The 16,799-nt window shown below is 48.5% G+C and overlaps 1 protein-coding gene across 1 annotated transcript in view; it reads left to right on the top strand.

Moving 5' to 3' along the window:
• MCF2 (MCF.2 cell line derived transforming sequence) overlaps positions 1-16,799 on the top strand; it is a 56,199-nt gene that overhangs the window by 22,110 nt on the left and 17,290 nt on the right. Inside the window, exons 5-16 of the mRNA XM_068204538.1 lie at positions 2,082-2,201; positions 3,534-3,650; positions 4,328-4,477; positions 7,717-7,841; positions 8,313-8,427; positions 8,788-8,907; positions 10,014-10,205; positions 11,458-11,649; positions 11,782-11,953; positions 14,600-14,688; positions 15,251-15,339; positions 15,577-15,643. Coding sequence (XP_068060639.1) covers positions 2,082-2,201; positions 3,534-3,650; positions 4,328-4,477; positions 7,717-7,841; positions 8,313-8,427; positions 8,788-8,907; positions 10,014-10,205; positions 11,458-11,649; positions 11,782-11,953; positions 14,600-14,688; positions 15,251-15,339; positions 15,577-15,643 — 1,548 coding nt within the window. The remainder of the gene's footprint in view (positions 1-2,081; positions 2,202-3,533; positions 3,651-4,327; positions 4,478-7,716; positions 7,842-8,312; positions 8,428-8,787; positions 8,908-10,013; positions 10,206-11,457; positions 11,650-11,781; positions 11,954-14,599; positions 14,689-15,250; positions 15,340-15,576; positions 15,644-16,799) is intronic.

The following is a 16,799-nucleotide window of genomic DNA, read 5'->3' as shown; positions in this document are numbered from 1 at the left end:
CTACCCGGGGGCTCCTAGGGGCAGACGTTCAAAGCCTGCAGGTTTTCCCATGGGGAATTGGGTTTGGAGGCCCAGGCTCTTCCTCCAGGGAGATTGCTCTGCGCCCAGAGGGTGCCTGTTGAAAAGTACTCGAAGGAGAAAGAGAGGCCAAAGCTCCGAGTGCCAACAGGGCTAAAGGGGACAGGGGATGAGGGGAATAATGATGCCAGACCAAGGGAGGATGAATTTCTGATGGTTGTTCTCAAAGACATTCCTGCAGCATTTTTCGGGAGATGTACAGCAGAGCATGCAGCTGTGTAAAAGTCATGTTTGTGGGTGCAGGGGGAGGTAGGAGCTAGCAGAGAAATCCTTTCCCAAACACACCATGCCACGTGGGTAGGTCAGTGGAAGTATTCTGGCTGTATTATTGTTGTGTTTGTTTCTGTTCAGTCATTGAATGGTGGAAGACATGAGTCCATCTGAGAAAGGATGAGGTAAAGGCTGTGTACTGAGGCAGAAAATGCTTGCCTGGTTCTGCTAAAGTTAGATTTACGGTATTTTGAGTTGTTAATACTGCTGCAGCTGAACTTGGTGTTAAAAATACCTGTCTGCTGGCATTTTGCTGGTCAGCATCCCTTAGGAGGCAGAGAGGGTTCCCTTCCTGCAGTGTGAATGAGATCCCACTAAGAGGATTTTTGGTTCTGATTTTTCTGAATGTTAGAAACTGAACCTGCAAGTGTGGTTACCATACCACTGGAGAAGAAGCAGCATTTAGAAAGTAGTTCTTTAAAGTGATCATCAAAATTCAGCCCTGCTGCCAGTGTTTGAACAGGTGCTAATACCAAGAGCTTCCTTTGAGAGGAAGAGGGTCAAGGTAGGAGCCTAAAGTTCACAGAGGATGTGTTATGCACTGCCCAGGTGCTGGAGCAGGAGCACAGCACCCAGGGCCTGGAGCCAGCACCAGTGTCTGTTGTTGAATGGTTTGCTGTTGTTTCCAATGCCAAGTCTTTGTCCTGGCACCACTCTTGTTGACTTCCAAAGGGTATGAGTTTGTCATTTCATTCACAATCTTTTTTTGTCTGCTCGTACTTAAAATAACAGCAGATCGATGTATTGGATTTATGTGGCTTATGTGATCCTAAAAGTCACTGTCCCTTTCTAAGGGAAGTTGTGGGCAGTGGAAGCCACACCTGCCCCTTCCTGCCCAAGAAAGCAGAGCAAATGAGTGACAGTGCAGCTCAGGGATGTCAGACCTCACGTGTAAATCAGGCCTGTTTTAAACAACACTAATGCATGTTTGTGGGAGTAATTTTTGTTTTGAAGGCACGGATGTGGTGCCCTGCAGTGCAAAGTACCCAAACATGTTCATTATTGTCACCCTTGGCAGAGAGGTTACTATCACGTTTCATGGAGGAGGATGATATAAGGAAGAGAGAAATGTGACCTGGCCTGGCAAGATCTCAGATCAAATCATGTCTTAATTAACTCAAGTATTTGCATCATGCGCTTATCCATAATTTAATGATGCAACTTCTACTTTCTTAGAAATTCTTTTTCATTCTCAAGAACCCTTTTCACAGATGTACTTAAAAATGCACCTGCCAACCATATGCTTGAAAAAAGGCTCCAGCAGTGTAGACTGGAAATTCCAAATTCTTGCCACAAATTAAATGTTGCCTGGTAATTACCAAGGACAAGACGAGTGTGCTTCATGCAGTTATGGGATGATTAGCAAGTTTGGCAATAAATTTTGCTTCCACAATCTGTCATTCCTCTCAATGTTCCAGCCCTCTGTTCCCTGCTAAGTTGTAATTTCACTCCCCAAGTTATAATGATGAACAGTATCTATGTTATTAAAGTTTATAATAAGTGTGCCTCCAAGGAGCACGGCTGACCTCCTGCCTGCTCCAAAGGCAAGTGGGGCTGGAGAGCCCTGCTGCAGTTACATCCCATCGCTCCAGACCACTCCCAGCATCTCCCTCCTGTTTTGAAAAGAAGCAATAAACCCTAAACCAGAATGATTCCCCCTCTTTTCAGTGCACTGAAAGCTGCTGGAGGACCTGGCCGTGCCCAGGGTGAGTGCTGTGTGTGTTTCCCTGCAGGCGTCCTTCCCAGGGAATCTGCACTTGGTGATGGTTCTGCGTCCCACGGGGTTTTTCCAGCGCACCTTCACTGACATTGGCTTTCGCTTCAGCCAGGAGGATTTCCTGCTCAAGTTACCGGTACGGACCTGATTCCTGAATTCAGGCTGTGCTCAGAGCCTGCCCCAGCGTGGCAGGACGGGGCTGGCACTGCCCCACGCTGCTGCTGTCCCCACGAGGAGAAGGGCAAGGGCCCACCGCAGCACCGGAGGAGGCTGGCAGGGCTCAGCCCCTCTGCTCTGGAGCCAGGCTGGGAGAGCTGGGAATGCTCACCTGGACAGGAGAGGGCTCCAGGGAGAGCTCAGAGCCCTGCCACGGCCTGAAGGGGCTCCAGGAGAGCTGGAGAGGGACTGGGGACAAGGCCTGGAGGGACAGGACACAGGGAATGGCTTCCCACTAGAAAAGGGTAGATATAGATTAGATATTAGGAAGAAATTCTTCCCTGGGACGGTGGGCAGGCCTTGGCACAGGGTGCCCAGAGCAGCTGTGGCTGCTCCATCCCTGGAGTGTCCAAGGTCAGGCTGGACAGGGAGTGGAGCACCCTGGGACAGTGGAAGGTGGCCCTGCCCATAGGAGTGGGGCTGGAAACTCCATGATCCTTCCAACCCAAACCATTCTATGTGAAGAGTAGCCAGGAATTTGTTTAGTGTCTGAAAAGTCAGAAGACATATCCAGTGGAGCTTTTGCTATGAATTTTCCGTATTCATCTAAGTGTAGACTCCGTACCAGCATCATGCTGGTAGTTGTTCCTAAAATAGCAACTGAAATGAGTTTATTTTCTCAACTCAAAATTTCCAGACTTCTAAACCACCTTGCTTACAGGACATAATGAGAATAATTAAGAGAAGAAAAGTACATTTATAGAATCTAAGGTTGATGCTGTTACAAACACAGAGAACAAATTAATGCTTTTATAGAAGCATTAATTATACACTGAAATAGAGTGATTTTCAGAAACTTTACATTTTTCACTCTAAAATGTCTGTTCTTTGCAAAATTTTGAACATTCCTGACATATCCCATGGCAGATCAAGACACACAAAAAAAATCATGAGTACATATTTATGTGAAATTTGTAAGTTATAATTCATAACTTATTAAAATGTTTGTGTTCTTTCCAGTTTACTGGTCATGCCTTGCTTAAGCCTACATCGCTTTGCTTTGAGCCCTGTTCTGCAGCATCTCACCGTGCTTTGTGTTTAGGAAAGAAAGCACCTGGAGATGAGGGGTGGCTTACAGCAGTGGTCAGAGACACCAGATAAAAGCTGTGTTAAGCCATAAGTGTAAGAAGGCAGCCCTGCTCCAGAACAAGATGCAGAGCAAACTCAAGTTCGAGGTGCACCAGAGATGAGGGTGGGGCAGGAGCGGTGATCCCAGCTGACAGGGGCCCTGTGTGTGTGTGTGTGTGTGCAGGTGGTGATGCTGAGCTCGGTCAGTGACCTGCTGACCTACATCGATGAGCAGCAGCTGACCCCGGAGCTCGGGGGCACCCTGGAGTACTGCCACAGCGAGTGGGTCATCTTCAGGACGGTGAGTGCGGGCTGGCCTCGGGCTCTCGGCCAGCCGGGGCTCGCTGGGGAATGGTTTCTGTCAGGCAGTGAGCACTGGGGGGCTGAAAGCGGTCCCCAAAGCCGCTGCACCTCCTAGATCAGACGTGCAAAGGAGCCAAGGGGTGTTAGGCTTTGATGGGTTTGCAGGATGATTGACTCCCTCAGGCTCCTTTTGAAACTGCTCCTGAAAGATTTGTCTTTTTAAATCTTTATTAGCATTCCCTTAATGGGAGATACCAAATAGGCTTCTTTTAAATAATGGTCGCTTAATGTGATTAATATCAGAACTGTGTTTGGGAAGTGGGGTAATGAGACTGCCTACTGCATACTGACCAAATGCAGAGATTTCAGAAAATTTCCAATTCGGTTTGTTTCTTTCCTTTTGCAAGAACTTTCATATTGCCAGGAGTCAGTTGTGCCTTGCTGTATGCTTTTGTGCTTCCTGTACACTCTCAGTTTTCCCTGGGATGTTGTCTCCCAGACGAGTGGCAGGTTGGATTCCCAGTGGGATGTTCTGTCTGCCTGGACATCCCCCCCAGCTCTCTCAGAGCTGTTGGGCTCCCCTGGCACAGCTCAGCCCTGGCTCTTCCAGCGCCCCTGACGAGCCGTAGGACTGTGGTGAATGCCCGGCTGATTGCAGTCCCTGTGTCCCTGCAGGCCATAGAGAGCTTTGCCCTGACTGTGAAGGAGATTGCCCAGATGTTGCAGTGCTTTGGCACGGAGCTGGCGGAGGCGGAGCTGCCGGAGGACATGTACTCCATCGAGCGCATCCTGGCGCTGCGCACCGAGAGGTACTGCCAGCTCAAGGTATGGCTCAGCACAGCCCTGCTGCCTGCCCGCCAGCTGGGCTGCCGGGGCTCCACTGCCTGCTGGGTCGCTGCCCAGTTTGGTCGGTGCCCAGTTTGGTTGGTGCTCAGTTTGGTTGGTGCTCAGTTTGGTTGGTGCCCAGTGCTGGGTTGGTGCTCAGTTTGATTGGTGCCCAGTTTGGTTGGTGCCCAGTGTTGGGTTGGTGCTCAGTTTGGTTGGTGCTCAGTGCTGGGTTGGTGCTCAGTTTGGTTGGTGTTCAGTGCTGGCTTGGTGCTCAGTGCTGGGTTGGTGCTCAGTTTGGTTGGTGTTCAGTTTGGTTAGTGTGCATTGCTTGGTTGGTGCCCAGTTTGGTTGGTGCTCAGTTTGGTTGGTGCTCAGTTTGGTTGGTGCCCAGTTTGGTTGGTGCCCAGTTTGGTTGGTGCTCAGTTTGGTTGGTGCCCAGTGTTGGGTTGGTGCCCAGTGTTGGGTTGGTGCCCAGTTTGGTTGGTGCTCAGTTTGGTTGGTGCCCAGTGTTGGGTTGGTGCCCAGTTTGGTTGGTGCTCAGTTTGGTTGGTGCCCAGTTTGGTTGGTGCCCAGTTTGGTTGGTGCCCGCTGCTCCCTCCCTCCCTCCCTCCCTCCTGTGTGCTGTCAGACAAGGCAGAGCCCAGCCTGGCTGTTCCTGTGTCCCTTGCCTGGCTGTTCCTGTGTCCCTTGCCTGTGCCTTGCAGTGGGCAGGTCACCCTGCCAGCTCCAGCAACCTGTCTGAGCTGCCAGTGCCCTCCTGCCTGCCGCAGCCGCTGCCTGCAGCCTGCTCCTCCCGTGGGTTGCACGTCTGCCTGCCAGCAGGGCCGTGGGAGGCTCTGTCACTGCCTGCTCGTGTCCCCAGCTGGGATCTCCTCTGCCTCGCCCCCTTGGCTGCAGAAAGCTGCACGCAGAGTCCATCAGCAGGTCTGGAGGGGTGGTTTGTCCCCGGGTGCCTCTGCCTGGTGGATCATACCTGGGGGCACTTAAAGGAACTGTGCTGGAGAGCATCCAAGGTGAAGAGTTCTGTGTGAGCACATGCTACAGAGCATCCACCATGTGATCCCTGTCTTCATGAGAGCCTTCAGCTTTTGTCTTAAACAACATTTGTTTCTTGAATGTTTAAAATTTCTTTTCCAACTCTTTGCTATTGTGATTAATATTATCATAGGAGTCAGTGGAAGGTGTAGTGCAGGCAGCTGCTGCTTTATCAGCCTGTTGTCTTTGATGCTCCTGCACCTCTCAGGGAGCAGCACAGGCCCCAAACCCTTCCTTCAGAAGCAATCACTGTGTTAATAGCTGTTCTGTGTGGCTGAAGAACGAGCTGCTTTGCTTTGTGACAGGTTTCATTTACCTAAGTCAAAGAATTGTATCTATTTTAATTTATAATCATTTGTCATTCATGTGACAGCGAGCTCCCAGAAAGCTGCCTCTAAGAAATACTGAAAATGTCATCCAAGTTGTGCTGTGTGTAGGCATAAATACGTGTGTGCATGTTTGGAAAGTATCATTATAGATACTGTCAATGGGCCTCCATCTCTTCTTTGAAAATGAAGAGAGTAGTACAAAATAGCAGCTCCATCTATTGCAACATGACTCAGTGACTTCAGCTTTGGGCTCAGGACTGTGGCCACAGTGTAGGGGGCAGCTAGAAGCTCCACAGTGTAGGTCAGCAGTGGATAAAGCAGCCAGCAGTGCCCACTTCTCTCTGTGGAGAAATAAAACATATCAGGTGTTTTCATTTGTGTAGAAAGCACAGCAGTACTCGGTACAAGCCATCTGTTGCTTTTAACTCCTCATCTATTAATTTCAAATATCAAAACCATTCAGTGGCTTTTGTCTGAAATGAGGTCTGTTGGCTTTTTTATTTTGTTCCTTCTAAGACCATGAGACACAAAAGCAGATGAGAAACTGTGCACAGGTTGTGGTGACAGCATGACGTGGGATCCTTGTCTCTCTCATGACAACCCCAGTGAATGAACAAAAAAAGACAGAAATTACTTAAACAGAGTAACTAAGAAATGAACCCCACTGATATACTGGACAGAAAAAGTCAAGTTACCACCTGCTTGACAGTCAGGCCACTTTGCTTTCTGGATAATGAATGGCTTTGAATCAAAGAAGGAACATGGGTCTGTGGAGAGTGAGGTGTAGGAGGATGCAATACCAGCCCCCTGCAGTGTAAAACATGCTGCATCATTTCTCTGCTGAGTCTCCTGCCTGGGGCAGTGTCAGGAGTTGGGGTTTTGCCTTGTGGTCATGTTCAGGGTGTTTTAGTGACAGACTGCAGACTGGCAGTGGACCCTGTGTGGGAGAGGGAAGTTCTGCAGCTGTGTCCTGCTCCTGGGCTGCTGCCCTGAGGCTGATGATGTGTTTGGGTTGCTGTGAGCTATCTGGGGCAGGCAGACACTGAAGCAAGTCTGGGCTTTCTGAATCTTCTCCCTGAAGAGATTTTGCCATTGTTTCTCTTGGAATAAAAGCCTGGCCATCTCCTAGGATGGGCTCTTACTCCTCCAGGTCATGGCTCTCCAATGGAACCATACACAGGTCACTCCTTCAGGGCCTCTTCCACCTCAGTTCATCAGCTGCGTGTGTTTTCTCCCTCCTCATTTCTGTGTGTGGCCTCTTTTTCCTGGAAATAGTTGACTCAGTGCACATGTTTGCTTTGGGGCTGAGCCCAGCCAGCACAAAGCACCTCAGCTGATGCTGATGAGGACCCAAGGGTTTAAATTTTCCCTAAGAGAGGTTGTACTGGGGGTGTGACTGCGTGTGTGCAGGCTGTAGTGAGTGGTGCTGTGTGAGCTCAGTCCTGGCTTTGTTCACCTGTGGGATGCTCCTCTTACAGCCTCCTCTCCTGACCTTGATGGAGAGGCACAGCCTTCAAGCTGTGGACAGCCTTGCCTGAAGACATGAACTTGTGGACAGATGTCTCACACCACCACCAGCTGCTCATCAGGAGAGAGCTGGGCCAGTGCTGGCCTCCTGAATCATTTTGTGGCCTGGTGTGTTCATGTCTGGTAGTTTCCACCCAGCCTGGTGACCCGTCCATGGCTCAGCCTCGTGCAGTTCCAGGGGTTAATTCCATGTTAAGAGGACAAAAACATCTGCTGGGAGTCCTTTGGTCTGTTGGGGATTGCTGCTTTCTTTCTCACAGGGAAACTAAGGCAGGAGAAACACAAAATTACTCATCCTTACCTCCCAGTAAGTAGCCTGAATGAGAAATGTTTTGTGTTATACAGGAAGATATTACAGCAGTCACAAAAGAGGGAAACCTGCTTTTGAGCAGTTTTGAAGAGCCAGACTCAGGGGAATGCAGTCAGGACCAGCAGCAAGAGAGGCCTGGGGACTGGGAGACGGTGAATCGGTGAGTGCACCTCATTCCCCTGATTCTTTAGTGGAAACACTCAAATTATTTAGGTGTGGATTATATAGGTGTTGTTTAGGTCACTTATCAAAGACAAAGATACCAGAATTGTGCTCTAGTCCATCAGATTGCTGGGTGACTTCTCTCATGATTTTGACTTGCTCTGATCTTTATCCCCACTGCTATGAGGAGGCTGTGCAGCAGATGCAGGGTTCTCCCATGCCAGGCTCCCAGGTTTTACCCAGATAAATGGAGAGAGCAGCAGCTGCTTCACACAGATGCTCTCCTCTGCAGTGCTGATTTCATTAGATCTCTCTCTGAGATTATCTCAAGTCACATGTAGCTGTCTGTTGACTTCTTCTGAGACCTTGTGTCCAGAAGAACCTGTGTAAGTGATCCCTAGGTCTTGTCCATCTCTGCTTGTCCCTCGTTTGCAGATTGTTCCAATCTTGTCCTTTTTCTGTACCCAAGGTTGCTTGGTCAGCTGCGTGAGATGGAGACTGCTTTTGATGGCTTCTGGGAAAAGCACCAGTTAAAAATGGAACAATATTTACAACTGTGGAAGTTTGAGCAAAGTTTTCAAGAGGTAGGATCAGATGTGCTTCCATTGGCAGAAGGGAGAGTTGGAGATCTGGTGGAGAGAAGATTTTATGCTTTTTATTTTGAGAGTGTTTAATTTATGCTGCTGTTCCTTGACTGTGGCAGGGCTAGCTAGCCTGGGGAGACGGCTGTGCTTCCTCTCTGAGAGCTAATTTAGGAATCTCTGCCCTGCAGTCGTGTGGATTTTGCTGATGGAAGCATCTTTGAATTTGGAAATTAGTTCTTGGACACTAGTTGTATTATTGGATTTAGCAATCTTAGCCCAAGTGTGATTAATTCTGGGCTCAGAAGGATTTCCTGCCTGTGCTTTGTATCCTTTTGCAGCAGTCTTCTTCTTTGTGTCCAGGTCAAGAATGCCATTGAATTTTTAATGGGTCAGCAAGCGGAGCTGCCCGACACTGGCGACAGCATCCCCCAGGTGACACAGAGGCTCAAGGACTTGGATCATTTCGATGGCATGGCTCAGGTGAGATAATCCTGCACAGAAGAAGCACTAATGAAACACAAGAGCCACACTCTGTATTTGTGGCAGGGGTGTTTGCTGAAATCACCTGGTTCTGGTGTAATTTGTTGGTAAGTGCTGCATGAAAGGATCGATTTCATGTCTCTGCTCTGAGCAGCAAGGCTGTGATCACTCTGAAAGCCAGAAACAGGGTATTTAATTATCAGAGTTAAAATAAATTGCTGAGCCACCGTGAAAATCCGGAACAGATAAATGTCTGAACATGGGGGAGGCGTGGGATTTAATGAGCTGGAAGAAGAATTATTTATATTTCAAGTGCTTTAGCTATGCTAATAGGCAGAAACTTGTTACCAGGCACACGGAGTTGCGAAAAAAGTTGTATCCTGATGTCTCTGTGGCTTGAACGTAACATATGGGCGAAGACTAAGAGATGTAGGGGAAAAAAGAGTGAAATGATTCACTGGAGCCCAGCTAAGGATGTGACCTTTGCAAAGGGATGTGACCTTTGCAAAGGGATGTGCTTGGGCACCTGGGCCAGGATCAGCAGAGAAATCCTGAGGGGTCTGGCCACAGAAGAGTTCTAGAGAAAGGTCTGAGGCTTGCTGGCCATTTGGAAGGAATGTTTATGGAGAGAAGGGAGGAGGATCAAAAAGCCAGGCAGGGTGCAGCAGGAAAGCCAGCCCTGGAGAAACCAGAACCATTACACTGATAAGGTGTGCAGAAAAGATCCTGTGTTCTTGGCATCAAGATGAACTTTAACTACTCCAATTCCCTTTGATGCTTGGGAGCACAGTGGGCCTGAACTGGACATCAGCTGCAGTTTATTCAGGGTGTGGTTCCTGGAGGGGGGCAGTGATGCACTGCCAGCAGGCACTCACAGCGTTGCTGCTTTGGTGAAATGCTGTTTTCTTCTTCATCCTCTTTATGGATAGAAAGGTTTTTCTTCCCAGGTGCTGGGTGCCATTTTGCCCTGTGTGCTGGCTGCTCCTAATGGCAGCCATGTCCAAGAGTGCCTGAGCTCTGGTGAGGTGGGAGTGCACCTTGGTGGGTGTGGGCACCCTGGCACCATTTCTGTGGGTGTGCAGCCTGGGCTCTCCCTTTGCCTGCAGGACCTGATAGGGAAGGCCCAGGTGGTGATACTGCACGGGCACCAGCTGGCAGCCAACCATCACTACGCCCTCAACCTGATCTGCCAGCAGTGCAACGAGCTGCGGCACCACTCCGACCTCCTGGCTGAGGACATCAAGAGGAAGCAGGTGCGCCTGCAGAAGACCTTGGACCTCCACACCCGCCTTCAGCAGGTAGAGTTCAGGGACACAGTGCTCTGAGGAGATGGTTGGTTAGCTTCTCCGTGGGGTTAGCCTCTCTTCTTCGCTGGAAGCATCTGAAATGTGCAGCTTTTCTTCACAGTTAATGGTAGGGAGGTGTTCCCCAGAGGCTGGAGGAGTGCCACACCCCTCCCTTAGCTGGGAAGTCAGCAGACAGGTATCTGCTGGTGCTGTGAGGGCAGCAGAAAGAGGTGGGCATCTCCACAGAACACCGAGCTCAGCTGCTGCTCTTGGTGGTGCTTTCATGCTACAGCTATGAATGGATTGACTTTGGAGGTTTCCGTGCCCAGTGCGACAGAGGTGATGCTCTCACATAAACTCCAGCCCTTTTTTCTGATTGATTTGTTAAGAATGAACATAGCTGAGTGTGAAATAAGGTGACAGACTGGTAGATAGGCACAGCTGCTGTGTGCTACCATGGAAGTGGAGTCATGTGGCTCCAACACTCTTTGATATCTTAATCAGCATCAAGTATTCATTTAGGAACATTCACGCTGATTAGGCCAGAAGGCACATGGTTGCAATGTGCTTGAGGCCAATTAAGAGAAACAGTGAATTTTGACCCTGTTCCATTTCCCTGTTTTGGGGAGCTCCTTTTTATATGTGTGCTCCACTTCAGCATTGTGCTGATCTGTGGGGACAGACAGTTCCTTGGCAGCCTCTCAGCTGCAGGACAGGTGCCTCTCCTGGGCTCCTTGCAGGCCTGGTTGGTGCCAAGGGTCTAGCTTGGGGCTGTGCTGGAGCACAGCGTGGTCCTGCTCTCCATGTCTCCCATCCTGTTCACAGAAGTGGAAATTCTCTGTTTGTGGCTGGAGCATCCTCTCACTCCTGTGCACACCTCAGTGTGTGAGTGCCAGTGAGCCCCAGCTCAGGCCTGCACTGAGCCTCAAGAAACGTGTCACCCTCCCTGTAGGCTCCGAAGTGCTCACTTCAGCTTTCCCAGCTGGAGAAATAAACACCTGCTTCTCAGTGGGGTCAGCTGTGCACCAGTTCCTCCATGGCAGGTACACCACTGATTTTAGCCAGCTACAAGCAGGAGCAGCTTGGCTGGGTCTGCTGAGGACTGCAGTCACCTTACAGAAAAAACGTGGCCTTTGTGCTTTCTAACCAAACCACAGTGAGTGCTGGGGGTGCTGTGTGGCTGCATCCAGATCCAAGCAGCGATACTCCTCGCGAGAAGCTCGTGTCAGTGCCCGGAGGGTCTCACAGGCTGTGCTGTCCCCAGGCTCTGCAGTGCTGTGATGAAGGTGCCTACCTGCTCGCCAACCAGCAGATGGACAAGTGCCAGTCTAAAGAAGGCGCTCAGAAAGCTCTCCAGGACATAGAAAGATTTCTTGAAAGCTCTTCATCCTACTTAAACTATGATCCCCAAGCCCTGCACTACGATTTTGAGTCAGTCCTAACGTCCGAGTTGAAGGTAAGCAAGGCCCCAGTTCCTCGTCCCACGAGTGAAGAGCAGGGTCGGACCGCGTGGCAGTGCCGTCACCTCTGCTCTGGGTCGCAGTGCAGATCAGCGGTGGTCACGTAAGTCTTCCTTCCCTCTCTGCAGTGCCAGATCCAGTCGGTGCAGGTGAAGCTGGAGAACGTGCGCAGCATGTTTGAGAACAGGCAGTCCTGCTTCAAGAAGCTGCTGGACAAACACGTGCGGCCCGTCCAGCTGGTGGCTCCTCGGCCAGAAAACCCTCCCCGGGCAAAGTCACCCTTATTCTCTCCTAAGCATGGTAACGTTTTGTGGAATTATGGTGTTTTCAGCTGGTAGCTTTGCTCCGAGGCAGGAAGAGTAAGGTTAGGATGGTTTTGAGAAGCCTTGCTGGCAGATAGAAAGTTACTGGATAGTGTTAAATATGTATCAGGTGATTTATTAACTCTCCAGTGCTTGTGCTCCCATACCTGTGTGAAGTTGGTAGTTTGTTATTTATCTCCCCTTCCCACTCAGTGAAAGAAGAGCTCTAAGTAGTGCACACCTCCAGTTCTGCTTTAGTGGCATCCTGCTGGGCTGGAAACTGGTGAATTAATACTACAGGGATAAAAGGGCGAGGTTTATACATTTATTAGCTTGCCTATTCTCTGTGGCTGTCTTGAGCTGGAACTGACATAAAGTTAGACTGATGTTTGCAAAGGAGCTTGGAGAAATGAGGAGCTCAAATCTCATCAACAGAAATGAGCTGGATGCTTAACTCCTTTTGATTCCTTCAGGGTGTATTTCCTAAATCCCAATTGTGGAATAATTAATGCCCATAAAGTTACAAATTCTCATTGAACTGAGGTCACTGAATGTTCTGCCTTAGTTTTGGTAATGGGATGTGGCACCATGTTAGCTTTAAATGATAACTTTAAAACTTACACTCAGGGCTGCCAAGGATGAATCAGGCAGAATTAAAAGAGATTCCAAAGTAACATCCATGTATTTTCAACCAGGGACTTGCTCAGTTATGTCAGAATATTCAATTCAGTGATCTGGCAGCATAAAAGCAATTAAACATTTGTGTTTTAACACAGGGTTTTTATTATGAATTAGCAAATATTGGTTATGGCGAGTTATAGCAGGTGTCATACAGCAGCAAAAGCAGCTTCAGCTCAGCGAATGAGAAATGTAAATAGCCAAGTGGAGGGGTGGGAATGAAGCTGGATGCAATGAAATGAAGCTCAAGATGCAGGCCAGTGCAGCGAATAAATCCCAGATTTCCTCTTCCCAGGCTGATGCCACCCTCTCCAAAGCACATTACCTTCTGAAGCCCTTTCCTCAATCAGTAAAAGCTCTGATTCTTCAAACTAGAGCATTGCCCATTTTACCTAGCACAGCTTTTCCAGCTTTCTAGAAAGAGGAAAGGGTTAAAGACAAATATTGAGCTAAAGAGTGGGGCAAATGGGTGGCCACCTCTGTGGGATGTTGTGAGATCACTGTCACTCAGCTGGACTTTTTTCATGCCTTTATGGGACACAAGTTTTTCTAGCAGAGGCCCTCGGTCACCTGCAAAGCACAGGTGTGCTCCATTAATCGTCTTCCTGAAAGCAGTGATCAAGTGTGGGAAAGACAAAAGGCTCCTCTTTGGAGGGATCACGACAAGAGAGCTTTTTAGTAAAGTCTGTTTGATACCAAACATCAAACTGCTGCAGGCCTGCTGGCGTGATGGGCAGTGTCAAAGGCACACGCTGAGCTCTGCTGGCAGTGCTTTGAGATGGATGGGTTTTATGGTGTGGCTTGAAACCAAACCAATGCTGAGCACATCGCTTTCGTCCTCTGTTCCTTTCTTCCTTATGCTTCCATGCCCCTCTCCCCCCTTCTGTTTCTGTCTGAGGACAGATGCTTCCTCTTTTATCTTTGCCCAGGATTTGAAGCCTGTCTGAGAAATGTGGTTCTAATTTAAACCATTTTTTTGGGGGTGGGGAGGGGGGAAGAGTAAACGTGTCCCACCCTGAGCCCTCCGGTGTCGTGGGATGTGCAGAAGTGGCACTGCAGGCTGTGGCAGGGCCCGAGTGCTGGAGCAGAGTCCCTCTTGCAGGAGAGGCTGGTGCCCGTGTCCCATCCAGCTCCAAATCCGTGTGCCCTTCCTGCCAGGGCAGTCTCTGAGCGGGACCGCTGCCAAGACCTCACCTCTTTTGGGCTCTCTGTGTGTGATGGGGCCCAGCCATGCACCCCTCTGGCCTGTCTGCAGCATCCCGAGCCCCCTGGTTCCACCTGCAAGGCCTGGCTGTGATAACTGCAGCAGCTGCATCCCCGCCGCCCCAGCTGAACACGGGCTCTCCACACCGGTTTGCCCTCGAGCCTCTCCGTGGTCCCCTCTGTGCTCTCTCCAGCATGTCCACATTCTTCTTACAAGCTGTTTGAATGATGCCATACAGCTCACCGGAGAGATTGGTGCTTTGTGTTTAAGCTCCCAGTTTACCTCTGCAGCAAAATTGCGACTTGTAATTATTTACTGACTATATCAATGAATCTGTGCAAGATGGAGAAACAGTTTATTGCAGCTGAGCATCTTGCCCTACGTTCATAAAAGGACTTTCTTACAGTGTCCTAGCAGGGGATGTTCTTTTTTGTAGTTTATTTACTATTATTGGTTTTGTCTTATCATATGCCCAGGCTTCACAGACTTTGTTAGGTTTTGATTACTGTGTTCCCTTAGGGAGCATTTTGTTTTTTCTAAATATTTGTACTTTATGGCCTTTATGACCATGGGGTGTGCTCTGTGGAATCAGTATTGTTTGAGATAAATACCCTTTATTTTGCAGTTTGCTATCAGTACTAGCTAACTAATTATTTATTCTTAAATTGTCTCCCATTTTTCTTCCTGACTTATTTGTTTCTGTCTGAAGAATCCCCTTGACCATAGATGTACATTATGTAATTCTGCTTTTTTCTATCCAAGGTGTAGATTTTAATTCCAGTTTGAAATTTTCATTTGATCTCTCTCTCCCTGGGAAGAAAACTTCCAGAAAAACTCCAAGTTCTCGCAAGGTAAAAATTATTCATGAAAGCTGAGTTAGTTTTTTACAGGGAAAAACTGAAACTCCTCTGAAGATTGAGCGTACTTTGGATTTGGAGAGGCTCTCTTTATTTTCTTTTTTTCTTTCCCTTTTTAAAAAACTCAAGCAAACCCTCATGTATGCATGTGGTTTAGTTGGATTAGTCCAACACCTGAGCTCTGTGTTGATTGATTTTTACAATATCCAGATACCTATTTCCTGCTTGTTGTTCCCTGAAGTTATTTCTTACATAACAGAGGTGTGTATTAGGAAATATCCCCATCCACGGGGGGAAGATTTCCCCTGTGGAAACTGTTCTCTGGCCTCTCCTCTCATGAGTTATGTTACCAGTATTTTCAGATTTTATGTAGCAGAGGGATTTCTGGGGATATTTGGCTACCCATTACATGTTATTCCCTTCCAAGGTTTACTGCCCGAGGGTTCTTACAAGGAAGCACAATTCATCCTTCCCCAGGGAGTTTCCTGGCTGGCACCAGGGGCTGGGCTCCTCCTGCCCCTGCAGCTCCTCCCAGTGCATCCCATTTCCCTTCCAGATCGAAGTCATGCACGACTACCAGGAGAAGCGGAGTTCCCTGCAGTACTTTATATCAGACAGTGATGACAGCTTGGATATTCTGAAGGGGTAAGCACTCGCCCCATGCACATCACCTAAAATGGTGTTTATTCCTGGCCAGTCCTTGCCCCATCCCTGAGTTCCTCCAGCCTGACCCAGGTGTGCTCTCTTGTGCTTTTACCTCTTGGTTATTAATGAGATCACAAAATGTTTTGGGCTCCTTGAACTGCACTGATCACTCGTGGGGCTTTTTGTAGACATGAAAATAATACACTTCTTTTTTTTTTATTTTTTTTTTCATTTTAGCCATGTCATAAATGAGCTTATAGAAACAGAAAGAGTGTATGTGGAGGAGCTCTTCACTGTCCTGACGGTGAGTGACTTCTCCAGGTTGTTCCCTGGTGACTTGTACAAAAGGACACCTGCCACTCTGTGAGACTGAGCAAAGATGGGACAGGGCAGGCTTCCACCAGACTGTCAGATCCCAATCTAGTCATAAATGCTCAAGTTTGCTACTTAGGTTGTCTTTGTTGGAGGCATCTGCAGGAACAGTTGGTGTCAGGATGAGCTTTTCACCTGCAGGGAAGGAGAATGCTTCTATTTGTACACAAAAGCACTGGTAATCAGCCTTAGCAGTGCCTGTAAAATATACAAAAAGCTGTTTCTTTTGACTGTTCCTTAATTTCCTTTACCTTTAGGAGACAAAAGGAAGCAGCTTGTGTTTTATCCTTGGGAGAATTCTGCCTCAATACTGTGAAGTTCATGACTGTATGAAGCACATTACTTTAGAAAGCTGATAATGATTTCTCACACTGTTTTAGACATTACTGCCTTAGTCCAAAATAACTTGCTGATGGCCAAAACAAGCTGGCTGTTGAATAGCTCCCCCCACACACATTGCTCTCCCAGGAGCAAGCAGGGTACAAATCTGTTGGACTGCAGGTACTTACACGTGGCTTCCCTGCACTGGTTGGGTTTTTTGTTGAACCACGCTCTCTGTGATGAAGCAGTTGGCAGGTACACAGATTTATTGCTGTGCACATCCAGTCTAGATGGAGAAAAATGGACAGATAGACTTCAGTTTTCTGAAAATAGTATTTCCTTTAAAGAGGGAAGCCTGCTTGCTGGCCTTAGAGAAAAGTGACTAATTTTGCAGATGCTTATCATCTACTGCATCCTTAATCAACTCCAAAATGCCTGCTTAGTGTAAGGAATATTGACTCCAAGCGCAGTGAGCGTGAGAGATTAGTTTGGAAAGCCAAAGGAGATGTGCTGTGCATCCTGAACACATTTGTGCTGCCCATGTTAGAAGGGCCTCTGTTCTGTGCAGTCCTTGGTGGCCAGCAGGGCCAGCCTGGGCTGTGGCTAGTGGCATTCTTGGGGACCTCTTTGCTCTGCTGGTGCTGAGCTCTGCTCCCTGCACTGCAGTTAGGAAATTTGCCATATCTGGTGCAGGGATGGCCTGTTACTTTGGGGAGCTTTACTTTATTTCCTGGTTCCCCCCAACAGTTAGTATTTCAGTGATGTCC

This window comes from Anomalospiza imberbis, chromosome 14, assembly GCF_031753505.1.
Source record: "Anomalospiza imberbis isolate Cuckoo-Finch-1a 21T00152 chromosome 14, ASM3175350v1, whole genome shotgun sequence".
NCBI lineage: Eukaryota > Metazoa > Chordata > Aves > Passeriformes > Viduidae > Anomalospiza > Anomalospiza imberbis.
The sequence above is the reverse complement of the archived record's forward strand: the minus strand, read 5'-3'. Positions and strand labels throughout refer to the sequence as shown.